Source organism: Pelobates fuscus, chromosome 10, assembly GCF_036172605.1.
Source record: "Pelobates fuscus isolate aPelFus1 chromosome 10, aPelFus1.pri, whole genome shotgun sequence".
Classification (NCBI taxonomy): domain Eukaryota; kingdom Metazoa; phylum Chordata; class Amphibia; order Anura; family Pelobatidae; genus Pelobates; species Pelobates fuscus.
Window position 1 is genome coordinate 133,840,004 of NC_086326.1, and position 15,909 is coordinate 133,855,912.

The 15,909-nt window shown below is 40.2% G+C and overlaps 1 protein-coding gene across 4 annotated transcripts in view; it reads left to right on the plus strand.

The window, feature by feature from the left end:
* TBATA (thymus, brain and testes associated) overlaps positions 1–15,845 on the plus strand; it is a 34,946-nt gene extending 19,101 nt beyond the window's left edge. For all 4 annotated transcript variants that reach the window (XM_063434698.1, XM_063434697.1, XM_063434696.1 and 1 more), the window contains exons 2-10: positions 1,800–1,855; positions 3,812–4,059; positions 6,582–6,749; positions 7,412–7,497; positions 8,081–8,242; positions 9,711–9,792; positions 11,704–11,860; positions 12,556–12,602; positions 15,198–15,845. In XM_063434698.1, the coding sequence (XP_063290768.1) occupies positions 1,809–1,855; positions 3,812–4,059; positions 6,582–6,749; positions 7,412–7,497; positions 8,081–8,242; positions 9,711–9,792; positions 11,704–11,860; positions 12,556–12,602; positions 15,198–15,280 (1,080 nt within the window). In that variant the 5' untranslated portion in view covers positions 1,800–1,808 and the 3' untranslated portion in view covers positions 15,281–15,845. The remainder of the gene's footprint in view (positions 1–1,799; positions 1,856–3,811; positions 4,060–6,581; positions 6,750–7,411; positions 7,498–8,080; positions 8,243–9,710; positions 9,793–11,703; positions 11,861–12,555; positions 12,603–15,197) is intronic.
* Positions 15,846–15,909: the final 64 nt, after the last annotated feature.

Consider the following 15,909-nt stretch of genomic DNA (forward strand, 5'->3'; position numbering starts at 1 on the left):
AAGGGATACAGGTACAGAGGGTTATTCCTATGGACGTAACTTGTATTCCTAAGTGGAATCATTGTGTAGAAGGAATACCTCTCATACAGGTATATATTGGCTAGTCAGGCCCAAGCAGGGAAAACGAAACATAAGTAGCAGAGGCAGTAGTCCCTTAACAGCACTCAAAAGTAAATTTGTATCCACTTAGTTTAATGCTTTCCTGTTCTATTTTTTATTAAAAGATTTTAGTTCCACACATAGTGGGTTCACTTTACCCTTGCGGCACAGTTGTCGAAGCTGCCTGTATTCCTTACAAATTGATATAAAAATGATGTGCCTTCCATCTGTATGATAGAGATCCTGGCAAATATAGCTGATATTTGTTATGCTGTTTGTTTATGGGAAACACTGCAATCCATTTTAAACAGAGCTGCACACATTACACATGGTCAGGAGGGCAGACACATAGACAATGGACAATAGGACTGACACAGAGTGAAGGCATTTTTTGTGTCACCCTTCAAATATATAATATCTAGGTTACTCGCAATGTTTGGCAATTGTTCTGCTTACTAGGGATTCAGCAAGCTATGGTTACATTATTTTCCTGCAAGAACAATTGTGCATTGTCAGTCAAAAAGAGTTTATCTATTTAAAGGGAAAATGTAAACAATGTCTAATAAATGTTACGTTTTAAAAAAAATATATATTTTAATAATTTGTTTTACAATAATTTCAAATAGTAACACATACATATATGAATTAAACAATAACTTACATATTCTGGATTATGCAATTTTGCAACAGTCTTACTTACTAAGTCTTTAAAGGGACACTCCGGACCCCTAATGCCTGTATTTAGTTTTCTCTTTATAACCTTGATTTTTTCTCCTATGTTTTCTATTTCAGTTTTCCCATCTTTACTTCTCTCTCTGTTTCCTATGTCTTTTCTTTAGTCCTTAGGATAAGCCTGTACTACTTAGGATAAGCCTGTATTTAGGTTGTAAGAGGCACCTACTGGATTTTGCTTAGTACTCTGTTAGACTTTCACCCAGTCTCCACTCCTTCAAAAAAAATCATTGAAAACTTACTTTTACAGAAAAGCATATCAATTAAACTGTTAACAGTTTTTCATCCCCCCCCTCCCCATGACTCCTCTCCTGCAACTGTCAAAAACAACCTACTAAGTTCTCCGTGAATACTTTTCTAGCAATCTACTTTGATCCCCCAACTTTTACCATTTGTGTCACTTTACCCCACTCCCTCTAGCATGTAAGCTCATTGAGCAGGGCCCTCCACTTCTCTGTTCTTGTTCGTTCAACTTGTCTGGTTACAATTACGTGTCTGTTAGTCCACCCATTGTACAGCGCTACGGAATTTGCTGGCGCTATATAAATAGTAAAAGTATAATACTACGCTATTCTGAGCTCCCTACCCTCTTGGCTAATTTGCCTGATCTAGTTATCACGCTACAATAAGCCTTTCGAAGAATGATGCTCATTATTCCCACAAGAGGGTTTTTATGACTCCTTTTACTGTCATGAATATGTCGATTTAATATGTAGGTTTTTGCAGTCTTGGCATGGGCTTCTGAACATACTAGTATTGGATTATGTTTCCCTACTGACAACACTGTATATGTATCTGTAACACTTCTAGTTTGCATGTAGTTGTGAGTGGAACACATTTTCTTAAACAGATCATTAATAAAATGACTGCCTGAGTTTTTCATAGAACGTTTTTGTTTTATTTAACTGTTTGAATTTTTTTCTTATATTGGTATGTTAAATAAAATTAAATATTTTATTATGACACAGAAAATCAAGATGGCGGAAGGGAAAGTTGCCACTACCCCTGTCCTACGTCAAACACAGTGAGTACATTCCCAATTACAACTCTCTTGGAATTGAGAAGGGGGTTCCAGCTTTACCACCCAAATAATTGCCCTCATGAATACTCCCATTTTCTTTTAAATTTATATTAAAGCGTTCGCAAATGACACCATAATTCAGTTCTTACAAGCATTACCACGGCAAACATTGCAAATGAAGAGGAGAAATACAAGCATTATTTATATGATCTTTTCTTTATGCCATGTCTTATAACATGGCAATGATTGACAGGAAGCTAAGATGGAGGACGTGTTTTTAATTTTAGTTTTCACACCTCCCAAATATATATATTTTTTTAAATATAGGGATAATTAATAGATAATCGTGAAAGTCCTGTGAAGTGACAGGATTTAAAGTAAATTAAAATCCAAATCGCAAAGAAGCCATATTTGAAAACCAACTGAATTTGAGATTTTTTTTCTCAATACATATATTTTTAGCACAGTATTTGCAATTTTTTTTTTTTATTATTCTTTATTTTTGTTGTGCTAAGAATTACAGACAAGCTCATATCGCCACGATAGCTGATACAAGCTGATGGAACAACACAAGATAAACAGTAACATGGCAAGAATTAACAGCACCATTTTCTAAGAGAGATCTAACATTAGCTTCAACATTAGCTTCAACCAGGTTGGTAGCCACCAGGTGTAGAGTAGACGATTTGAATACTATCAGGAATATATGTATAAAAAATAAGCATTAATCATGGTTCGATTAGTATTGCCTCTAGGGCTGAGTAGGTATATGAGCGTTGCTATGACATAATTGCTATGTGCCCTATGCTATGCATGTACCCTGTGAGATTATTAGGAGAGTTAAATGGCAAGATAGCAAGAAGCACTGTGTATGTAAATTGCTTGACCAAAATGCATACACAGCCATAACAGCACATAAATCCTGGACTGTTAGGGGCTACCAGAGGACTCGGTTGGGAACCACTGGTCTAGAAGATCAATATGCAGTGGTCAGTGTTGTTACTGCAGATTCAACTCTCGGAAGAGACACAGCCCAGTAAATCCTGAAATGCAGCACAGAAAGGTTGTTATAAAAGCTACCTCACTACCTAAATGAGTATCTTTCTTCCAAAGTATCTGATAACAAACTCCTAACAATAAAGAAATGTTTTAGCAATGTTGTGGGTTTTTTTTTTTGTCTCATTTTTTAAAGAGACACTCCACATAGCTAAACTACTTTCACTTGCTGAAGTGCTTTATGTGTGAAGAGTGTGTCTTTTTTCATTTTACGAAAAGTGCAGTTTTCAATAAAAATTGGCACATTTCTAGATTAACCTTGCTACACCCACTGGCTGTCAATCAGACCACCAGTCCGGTAACTTCCTGGTTGTTTAACTTACTGGAACTAAATTAAAGAGACAGACAATTACCCAGAGCACCAGACTTTTGTGGTTAGACAGCCAATGGGGTAGAAGAGGGGGGCTCACAAAGGCTGCCGACAAGAGGAAAAAAAGGAAGCACGTGTTCATTGGGAGGTATTTATACAAAATTGTTAACTGTTATTCACATTTTGTTTTATAGATTCATCATATTAAAGGTTTACTCCAACCACCATGACTACTTCATTGATTTGAATTGGTCATAATGGTAGGCGTCTGTATGTTCGCTGTTTTTGCTTGAGATATATTCACCTTTGTTCCATGGGCACAACTCTGTTCCAGGCTGCCTAATATCAATCCTGTGCAAAAATCATGTCTGTCGACAGGTATAATCAGTTCCTCCCTTGTAGGCAGCGTGCATTTATTTTATTTAAACAGCAGATTGCCAGAAGAAATTTGCTAAATTCTAGAATGTATTGCAATTTTTTTGAGCAATAGAATTACATTTTATTTAGAGATCCATATCTCAATTTATAAGTCTATATTTTACTATTTTTAGAACAAAATGTTTGAATTATCATCTCCCCTTTTTTGATTGCAGAGTAAATCATATATCTTCTAAAGACAAGATGGAGGAAATAAAGAATCCGGTTTCAGGCCCATTTAGGAGCAATGACATTGCCGCTTTGGCCAGCAGACTAGAAAACCTCGCCCAGAACACCCCACTGAGGTTCAGTTCAGACGCAATGAGACCCACAACTAAAAATACCTCTCGATTTGGAAATCTGAGCAACCATTCATTCTTCTCCAGACACAATCCCCACCCACACCGTGTAACGCACATCTCAGGTATTATTATTATTGTCATTTATATAGCGCCAACTGATTCCGCAGTGCTTTACAATATTATGAGAGGGGGGAACGATAGGTTGAAGTGGACCCTGCTCAAACGAGCTTACAGTCTAAAGGAGGTGGGGTGTAAAACACAATAGGACAGGAAATAGCAATCAAATAAGGTGGGAGTGAAGCAGAGCTGGAGGAGAGAGTAGAGTGCTGCCCTTTAGGAGAGAGCAAAAGACAGGTATGTGAGGTCGAGGTTACTCTGGGAGGCCATAGGCTTTCCTAAAGAGATAGGTTTTAAGGCACTTCTTAAACGATTGAAGACTAGGGGAGAGTCTGGTGGCGGTAGGCAGGCTATTCCATAAGAAGGGAGCCGCCCGCGAGAAGTCCTGCAAGCGTGAGTTGGCCATACGGGTGCGAGCAATGGACAGGAGAAGGTCACGGGCAGAGCGGAGAGACTGAGAAGGGGCATACTTATGGATCTGTGAATAGAAATGAGGGGCTAGAATTGTTCAATGCTTTATAGGTATGGGTTAGCACTTTGAATTGACTTCTATAGGATACAGGAAGCCAATGTAAGGACTGACAGAGGGGTGAGGTGTGAGAGGACCGACTAGAGAGGAAAATCAGTCTGGTGGCAGCATTCATTACAGACTGTAGCGGGGCAATACGGCTTTTGGGAAGACCAATTAGGAGAGGGTTACAATAATCTATGCGGGAAATTACTAGAGCATGGACAAGCTCCTTGGTAGCGTCTTGCGTAAGAAAGGGGCAGATGCGGGCTATGGTTTTTAGATGGAATCTACAGAATTTGGAAACATAATGGATGTGATGCTCAAACTCGAGGCCAGAATAAAGTATGATGCCAAGACAGCGCGCTTGCAAGGATGAACTTATGTGGATAGCACTAACTTGAAAGGAGAGCGAAAGAGGAGGATCAGTATTAGGAGGAGGAAAGACAAGGAGCTCCGTTTTAGAGAGATTGAGTTTCAGAAAGCGGGTGAACATCCAGTCAGAGATGGAGGAAAGGCAGGCAGTTGCAGGACGGCAGGGGAGAGGTCCGGGGAGGAGAGATATATCTAGGTGTCATCAGCGTACAGGTGGTAGTGTAATCCAAAAGCGGTAATAAGTTTGCAGAAAGAGGCAGTATAAAAAGAAAATTGAAGGGGAACAAAGGTCAGAGCCTTGAGGGACTCCAACCAAGACAGGACGAGGGGAGGAGGTATCATTAGAAAAGGAGACACTGAATGAGCGTTGGGGGAGAGATAAGAGGAAAACCACGAGAGGACAGAGTCACAGAGACAGAGTGATTGAAGAGTTTGAAGAAGGAGAGCATGATCAAAGGTGTGAAAGGCAGCAGAGAGGTCAAGAAGAATTAGTATGGATTAGTGGCCTTTGGATTTAGCTGCGATTAGGTCATTAGTAACTCTGATAAGAGTCTCAGTAGAGTGGAGAGGGCTGAAGCCAGATTGAAGAGGGTCAAGGAGAGAGTTGGAATTGAGGAAGTGAGACATACGGGTAAAGACAAGCCCCTTATCTCTGTCTTACTTGGACTGTGGTGATTGGCTGAGAGTGTATTTATATATCAGGAAGTATTACTTTACTGAGAGGGTATTGGATGCATGGAATAGCCTTCCAGCTGAAGTGGTAGAGGTTAACACAGTAAAGGAGTTTATGCATGCGTAGGATAGGCATAAGGCTATCCTAACTATAAGATAAGGCCAGGGACTAATGAAAGTATTTAGAAAATTGGGCAGACTAGATGGGCCGAATGGTTCTTATCTGCCGTCACATTCTATGTTTCTATGTTTCTATGTGTAAGCGGACCACTTTCAGCCTATCACAGCTCCCATTGCTGGTATGAATCGGTATACCTCAGTCATACAACTCGTAAGACTGAGTTGGGGGTCTTCAGGACCCATATTCAGGGGTAAACTGCCTGATAATGGTTTATCACTGATGTGTAGTCTGACCTTTTAACTAAAATGTATTCCTTTGGCGAGGCAATATTACAAAAATTGATCAAAGAAAATGTAATGCATGTTTCTCGTGTCATTGCATCATCAGCTGAAAATTATTTTTAACTCTTCATCTCCCTCTTGTGGAAAATTTGTTCAAAACATGATGTTTGATAATTTTAAGAATGGTTCTAATAACTGTGATGTAATATTCATAAAATGCCAGCCATACAGTAGCAAGGTCGTTACTTGTGGAGGGAGCTGACAGGGACAGGGTCTAATTTTGATCCAATTTATTGTTGGCTCCAATCTCATGTAATGCTGAGAGAGAAATCACATCTCCAAATACACAGTTTGTGAAAATAATGAAGTGAAATTGCGGAAGGTGACTGTTAGTATTAGTGTATATTGGTATAATTTCTGACAGCATTCCTGGCAACCAACTAATCTTGGCATAAAGGAACAAGGCATGTCAAGTCCATGCCCATAGCACTTCTATAATAAATCCTTGGTTTATAAATTAGTAGAATGCTTTAAGGATATTCTGAAACCGTGGTACACTGTTTGTTTCAGGACTTAATGGAAATCCAATCTGCAATGTCAATGATGAATGGTCAGTCACTTCTCCACTTTACCCTCATCCCATGATCAAAAACCAGCTGGAGACAAACCTGCTGGGTGTACAGTGCAGCTTGCCAATAGGAGACCCCTACGGAAACAAAGTCCCATTCCTGGCAGCAGGTTGGCACTATAATACGTGTTATGCTTTATCTTGAAATTTGTTTTGGGTTCCTTAGAATAAAGTAACAGTTAAATCATACGCATTGAAATCAAGTCATTTCCTCAAAGAGAAAGCCATCTCCCAGTACTGCGTATGCTATGCACGCACATTCACACACCCGCCATCTTGGTATGTCTGGTGTTTATACCATGTTATACACGTGTGCTAATTACATGTTTATAAATAGACAAGTCTGTATGCATGCCTAACTAAGTTCCTAAGAGTGGCTAGTTATGTTTGTGTTTGGGTATGTGAGGGAGGGGCTCTGCATATGTTAAGGGTCACACTAGTTGTTATGGTATTTGGATGGTTCCTTTAGAGCTCTAGGCTATGGGATACTCCTGTTAAGACCCGGTCATGCTAAATGCAATGAATTTTAAAGACTGTTGTTGACAGTTACATTCAGTAAATTTCCCGAAGCCTTCATTGAATTGCGTATATTATCATCTAAAATAGCTCATGCTTCTCTTACTGCAGGTATTTTGTGTGTATTGTATGTATTTTTATGTGTGCGCTGTTTCTTAATCTATATTATGTATAAATATTGGTCACTACGGCAGCACCATTCCTGCAAAATGCATGTTCCGGGTGTGCCCACAATCCTATCTGTCTCTTACTGCAGGCATTTTATCAGAAGCATGGCGGGAAGAGCTAAGGGATCTCGCAACTAAGGTCTGCTCAAATGACAAACCGGAAGATAAAAAGGAGGTAATTACTGGCAGCAGCAATTTAACTAAGCACATGATTATTGTTTAGAAATCATATGTCTCAACATAGGGAGGTAGGCCATAGGGACGGAGTGAGCGGGCCAATGAAAGCGCATGCCAGTGACCCAACTTGTGCCAGTGGCGAAGTCCATTACATTATGAAATGTGAGGCAGGCCGAACCACTGAAGGGTTGTCAGCCTGGAATCAACACATGCCAGGCTGATTGAAAGCCTCCAGGCTGGCACCACTCACCGCAGGTACTGGGCACCAAGGAACCAACCCAGGACAGTGGGACAGGACACCAAAACAAGGACTGTAACACTGAAGGCCTGAACAATGGACTACCATACTACAGTCAACATTATAGTATTAATCTAGCAGTTACAGCAGCACAAAGACTGGAACCCTGAATCTACAAACCATGCATGTTCTTTTAACATCATTAATAAACAGTATTGAGAAAAAATATTCATATGTTGCTAGAAGTATCTCTAGGGCTTAGTGAATAATAGAATGATACCGTGCCTGCCATTGAAATGTTTGTTAACCTTACTCTTTAATTTTACCACTTTTATGTCACCAGGCAGAGGAACCCCAAAGAGCTACACTGTACTCTGCAGAAACTGGACGTCTTATCCCCCCATCGTCACGTGCAAGGACCCGTCAGGCATCCCGCAAAGGAAACAGAAATAGCACCAGCAGAGGAAAAGATCACATCACCTTGTTTCAAGACCAGGAACTACTGGTAAGAATGCTGGCGACCGAGACACCTTTACTAGGATACAAGAGCCTTCCAAGTTATGGATCAAAGGGGCCAAAATGTTTGTCTAAAATTCATGTTTTACTATAATTATTTCAGCCAGTTTTGCTATTATGTGTGATCCATCTTTATAGTAATCAGATTTAGCTTTGTGATAATGAATAAGATAAGAATTATTTATAAAGGGAAACGTGGACCCACAAGGGATATTTCTGAGTGGTTCAAGCTATTTGCCGTGTGGGACTAAAGATTATTTTTCTTTCTTACATAAAGAAACCATTAAAATGTTACTAGGCTTTGCCTCTTTTTCTTTAATCATCTACATTCATTTTCATTTCTAAACAAACTTCTTCAGACACACCTTTCTATACCTGCTTGGTCATTCTGATCTTGTGTCTAAATCAGTCATTCTCTGACTCAAGATGCCTCTAACCAGCCGACATATAAAAAGAGTTAACTCACCCTGCACAGGAAACAATGCACAACTGGGAACCTATTTACAATGTTCTTCATGTCTACCTGTAAGTAAGGCTCAGCAAAACCTCTGTAAAAGCTTTACTGCAACAATACTAAGACGTGATATCATCATTCTCTGACCAGACATCAGCTGAACTAATGAGGATGGTCTTGGGTCAGAAAACATCTCATTCTGAACCAAGTTAAATGAAAATGAAACATAAATAATTCAAGAAAAAGAGACCGAACAGCAAGGAAGTGCCTCAAAATCCAGAAAAATAAACTTTTCCTTTAATGTGGATACTATACATAGAGAGCTTTTTGATTTACAAAAGCTTCTATGACAACAAAGAAGATTGAATGGATAATCTGATTTTACACACAAAATGCAAACAGCATCACCAGACTACTGATGAGTTCAAAGCATATCATTTTTTACACTGGTCAGCCACAACATTAAACCCAGCCACCTGCCTAATATCATGTAGGTCCCCCTCGTGCTGCCAAAACAGCTCTGATGCGTCGAGGCATGGACTCCACCAGATCTCTGAATGTGTCCTGCAGGGCCGCCATCAGGGGGTGATAACCATGACTGGGCCCCACGTGTAGCGGTGAAACTGCCGCCGGTGCAGCTGCACCAGGGCCCACATGCTGATGGGGCCCATCGGGTGGTGTCTAGGCTGTCCCTTTAAATCACATATATGAAATACCTACTAAAAATACCCTGTCATTGAAAAAGAAGTTAAATACGATCACTGCCAGGGACCTTCAGCAAACATTCTGTCTCTAATTAAAATAAAATATCCCATGATTAAGTGCCACGTACCTATTTTGAATATTCTTGGCAAATGGTCTATTGTCTATCATGTATTTCAAACTATGACTTTGCTACTTCCAAACTGCATGTTACTTAGCAAAGAGCATTGAGTAAATAAAGAGGACTAACAAGTCACAGTGACCTGCTATTGTGACATGTCTGCTTTATTTCTGCCAACAGGTCTTGGAGCTTCTGTGCCAGATACTACAAACAGATTCTCTTTCTGCAATCCAACAGTGGCTACTTTCAGCTGGACCCAGAGGTAGTCAATCAGAAGTGAACAAACCTTGACTGTAATGTTACCGTGCTTAAACATCACAGTTACTCTTGTTATGTCCAGATTTGATATGTTCTGGAATTAAAGGGACATTATAGTCACCTGAACAACTTCAGCTTAATGATGTTGTTCAGGTGAGAATTATAGCTCATTATTATAGCTTTTCTGAGAAAATACAGTGTTTACATTGAAAGCTAGGAACACCTCCAGTTGCAGTCACTCAGAGTGAACCAGAGGGACTTCGGAGTTGATGGAGGCATAATATGCCTCCATCCACTCAGATCTGCTGTGCACAAGCATCCTGTGATTCAGTATCTCCTCCCACTGCATGCAGACACTGAACTTTCCTCGTAGAGATTCATTGATTCAATTCATCTCTATGAGGAGATGCTGATTGGCCAGGGCTGTGTTTGAATCATGCTGGCTCTGCCCCTGATCTGCCTCCTTGTCAATCCTATGGGGAAGCACTGTGATTGGATCAGGCTATCACATGTCAGCATACTGCTTGTTTTTCTTGAGTCTAACAGCATGCAGATCTACAGCTTCTGGCTTGAACACAGTAAGATTTCTATATTTATGGAGGCATGAGGGGCCCAGGGGGCTAGATGGTCATGTTAACACTATAGGGTCAGGAATACATGTAGTTGCACTGGTGACTATAGTGTCGCTTTAACTCATTTTGTTCCTTTGGTCGGCATGCTGGTTATTTTCGTTTTAGATGAGGTTTCTGTTCAGTCATTACAAATACAAAAAGATAAGTCCTGCGCTCACTCCCATCACTACTGGGCCGGCAGCAAGGACCACAGTACACATCAGCCCCAATATATAGTAAAAAACAAAGAAAAGAAAAAGTTACCTGTGCTCTCTCCTTAATCCCTATGTATATTTGTTTTTGCTTTGTATCACACAGCCTGGTTACAATGCTGCTGCCCATCCCATGTGTTCCCTATTAAGGGTTAATAAGTATATAGGGGTGTATATAAAAAATACCCCTCTGTGTCTCATTAGAGATATCTTTGCCAGAAGCTCAAGGAAGCAGGCTGAAGGGTCAGTGTTAGGACCCGCTTAGGGGGGTCTGCCTTGACGTTGGCAGGCGGGCATTCCCTCCAATGGCCATTGGAGCAACTAAATGACCTCCATTTGTCTAAATATACATAGGGATTAAGGAGAGAGCGCAGGTAACTTTTTCTTTTATTTGGTTTTTACTATATATTGGGGCTGATGTGTATTGTAGTCGTTGCTGCTGGCCCAGTAGTAATGGGAGTGAGCGCAGGACTTCTCTTTTTGTATTGGTATTTACTTTGTATCACACAGCCTGGTTACAATGCTGCTACCCATCCCATGTGTTCCCTATTAAGGGTTAATAAGTATATAGGGGTGTATATAAAAAATACCCCTCTCTGTCTCATTAGAGATATCTTTGCCAGAAGCTCAAGGAAGCAGGCTGAAGGGTCAGTGTTAGGACCCGCTTAGGGGGGTCTGCCTTGACGTTGGCAGGCGGGCATTCCCTCCAATGGCCACTGGAGCAACTAAATGACCTCCATTTGTCTAAATATACATAGGGATTAAGGAGAGAGCGCAGGTAACTTTTTCTTTTCTTCTGTTCAGTCATGCTTGTCTCTTTGGAAACTTTTTTTTTATGTTGTCGAAAGTTGCCCATGACCACGGAAGATGGCCATCATTGGAGACTTTCTAGAACCCATCTAGTAGAACAGAGCAGCATAATTTGTGTGGTACTAAAATGTTATCAACATTATAAATCCACAGAGAATAAAACGGTGTTCTGCAGAAGTTAAAATTTTGTTATTATTTGTCACAATCCTATAAAAGTATCACTGGTAAAGTTCTATGTCTGATCATGTTCCAAAAGGTCTAATGTTCTCACTTGTCCTACAGAGAAGGACCTCGTAATGAATATGATTCAGACAGCTACTGCCAATATCAAGCTTGATTCTAACACCATGGACAGATCAATAGATGACAGGCTCCAAACTCAAGCTGCACTAGGACTGATATCACGAGATAAGAACTTCCAGAAGAAAGATCTAAACAGGTTTAATATAAAGCTGTTATTTTATTTAACATGTGATAAATACATAGCATTTTCTTTCATAACTTTCTATACCCTTGGTATAGCAGTAACTTCATTGCAATCCTGAACTTTTATTAATAGGCTGGCGCCGCGGTAGTGGCCACAAACGTATTGAATACCCATTTTTCTGCCATCTATTCTCATAGTCATGCGTGCATCTGTAATGTGTAGATGGAGAGCAAGGGTGGTGGGACATTTTGATGATTCTGGGAGGAATGGAGATATAGCCATATAATGGTTTCTTCATCTATGGCAGAAGTAAGTTCAGGAGTATTTGAGATGTTTCTCAGTGGGCACTATCCACAGGGCAATCTATTTAGGCTTTTTAGTTGTCGGTGATTGTATCTTATATTTAACTCTTTCTCTCTCTCTGTAGCTACAATCACTCCAAATATAGTTACAACGTGCCCTAATTCAATAATCTCAAAACACTGTACAACAGCAGCAACACTCACTGTCTCTCAGTGGCCACCAGCCTACTACTTAATGCCTTAACATGAATAGTTCCCTTTTAAATGTTTTAACTGACACATTCAGGAGACTGGAGTCATTTTGAATTTACCCTGGGGTTCTCTTGTATTAGTGTATTACATTTTGGTGTGTTATATTCTGAAATGTCACTTGAGGAACATTCAACTATTGGTTCTGTATTCCAGTTCTATTAAACAGAAACAAGAGCCCATCGCAGAAGAAGATAAACCAGGTAATGATCTAAAGACTTTTTACTTTAAAAAAAAAAAAAAAAAAAAAAAAAAGCTTATTAATTCAACATGCACTCCAATTCCATTATATATATATATATATATATATATATATATATATATATATATATATATATATATATATATATATATATATATATATATATATTGGGTACCTTTTTTTTATGAATGTCTTGGGAATAATAACTATAGATGCTGGGTTACATTAGGGTTAAAGTTTGAAACATATTCAACATATTATGTAGAGAAGACAGATGAAAGATTTGATGTTTTCTAGAAGACTATTCTTCAGGTTCAGCACTCTGTAGGAGAAGACAACTTGACGGGTGCATAGTCACTATATGGGCAGGTGGAGATTCCTCAATAACCCCATACCCACCCATGTTACCATTAAAACGTGGGCACTCAGAGGTATGGGTCAATATGTCCACAGCTTTATTGAAGCATCATACATATAATAATAACCTTTTTATAAAATATCAACTGAACATGAAATGTCATTGCCCCGCTCTCCACCCATACATGACCAACTGTCTGTCATAAATAAAGGCAATGACCCATAGAGTAAACATTTCCATAACAGTGTAACAAGACGGGTAATTAGAAACATTTTGTTTATAGTGGAGAGTAGGGATAGAAAGAGGTCACTTTATTTTGGGCTCTGCATAAAAGATATGAGATAAAGAAAGGTGAAGGACACACAGGAATACATACATTAGCTAATTTATTATTGTTAATATATTGTAATCACATTGTATTCTGGAGATATTGCTGCTGTAAAATCCCTGCATAGCCCTGCAAACATTTGAGAGAGTAGTTAGTATACAGATATTTGAAAATAAACTAGATGAATGTGGATTAATGAACTCTTCGGCAATAGCAGCACCGTTACCCATCGACTGGGGTCTGCAGCTTAGACATCAAGTAACTATCTATTGTTGTGTTATCTGGAAAGTCAGGGCCGCCATCAGAGGATGACAACCATAACGGTTGTCACAGGCCTGGGGGGCCCGGCCACCTGGTCCCCATGTGTAGCAGTGGAATTGCCCGCACACTGATGGGGCCCATCGGGTGGCCCACGCACTTAGGGCCACCCGATGGGCCCTATATCTTCAGGGGCCCGGTCAGCGCTGTGGCCGTGGTGTAGCGCGACCTAGGCCCCTTAAAAAAAAAAAAAAAGCAGCCGCAGCAAGTGCTGCTAGGTGGAAGTGGTCACTTCCTCCGAGCTCACTCCGCGTGGGACGAGCGCACGCCCGGCAGTGAAGGAGAGTCAGCCGACTACTCTCATCAGCTTCAGCCACCCTCATGCAAAGAAAAGGTAAGAGACAAGAGGGTGGCTGGAAAATGAGCTTTGTGTGTGTGTATGAATGTCTGTCTGTATGTATGTCTGTATGCATGTCTGTCTGTCTGTATGCATGTCTGTATGTCTGTCTGTATGTCTGTCTCTGCCTGTATGCATGTATGTCTGTATGTCTGTATGTATGTATGTATGTCTGTATGCCATTATGAATGTATGTGTGTATGGATGTCCGTGTATGGATGTCCGTGTATGGATGTCCGTGTATGGATGTCCGTGAATGGATGTCCGTGAATGGATGTCCGTGAATGGATGTCCGTGAATGGATGTCCGTGAATGGATGTCCGTGAATGGATGTCCGTGAATGGATGTCAGTGTATGGATGTCAGTGTCTGTCTGTCTGTGTCTTTATGTCCTCATGCATGTGTGTCTATATGTATGTTAGTATGTGTCTGTCTGTCACTATGTATGCCTGTGTGTCTGTATATGTGTGTATGTCTCGGTATGTGTGTGGCAGTATATATGCCTGTATGCGTGTATGTCTGTTTCAGTATGTGTGTCTGTTAGTATGTATCTGTGTCCTTTTGTATCAGTGTGTGTGTTTGTGTCTGTGTGTGTATTCCTGTGGGCGGTATTTGGAGGCGGACCCTGTGGGCGGTATTTGGAGGTGGGCCCCTGGGGGCCCAGACCCTGAGCTGAGTTAGGGGCCCCAAAATTTCTGGTGGCGGCCCTGTGGAAAGTGTTCAGAAAACAGCAATTTCTCAGTACAGCACATTAAGGGTTTTAGTGCCTCCAATGACACAGATCTCTCCCCCCTTTCCCTAACTGGTGGGGGGGCAAGCATTATTTACTAAAGGAGACTAAGAGATATGCTACCTTGCAGTAAACCATTATGAAGAGGAACACATGGTGCATCTTAGCCAGGTTCCTTGGGACTTGCAAGCTGGTCATATATGGACTCTCCCATAGATATACCACGACAAACATCAGTATTTATTTAATTATTAACATGTATTTGTGTCTGTACATTTTTCTTGACAAAGTATGGATTAAGGACATTATATTAACTTGACTGTCTGTGAATTGCTATGAAATAATATAGACAGCCCAATCCATATAAATTCCAATTAAATTGCACAATTGGAAGACATGTGGATCATTTTTGACTTAAAGGTTCAGTGTGTCGGAGTCAGAATAATTACCAAACCAGTCAGTGATCATTTTCCTAAACTGCCGCCGTTTTCCACCAATATGAGATTTATTTTCTGCTGATTTACAGAACACATTGGCACTGCTGAAGTTCTCCAGATACATTCTCCATCAGATAATGAAAATCAAAGCAAGTCTGAATCAGCCAACTAGCAAGATGTCCTTCAACTGTATGCATGGCTTGCAAGAGGAAGAACTGGTGGACATACCTGTCACTAAGTCACTGGTTCATAGAATATGACAAATGCTTAGTCAAAGCTGCAACTAATAAACCTTGTTAGAGATATCCTCCTGTTAGACTGTTAGTGCTTGCTCTATGTTACATGCATGGATAAAACAATGTACCGGTATTTGTTAATATGGGAGGGAAATAGTCAATATAGTCCTCATCTAGTAAATCTCACTTGTTTATTATCTGAATGCTTGGTACCCGACAATCAGATCTAAGTTTAAAGGATCACCACTTACCCAGGTAATATTGATGGGCAGCTCCACTACATATGAAGTTTTCATAGCTGCTTATATCTCATTCTAATCTGCAGGGTACCCATCAAGGGACCGAGGAAGCAATCTGAGCAAGCAGAAAACAGATTTAAGAAAAATTGCATCCTCTCTCTAGATATCAATGGTGTATACATGTAGTATTTATGTGTTTTAAAAAATGTGAAATATACATTGTATTCTCTACTTTGTGCTTAAATAAACTGTATAGAGACTGCCTTGATTAAATCTCTTCATTTAGGACCCCTAAAGCCTAGGGTAGGGGTAGACAACACAAAGCA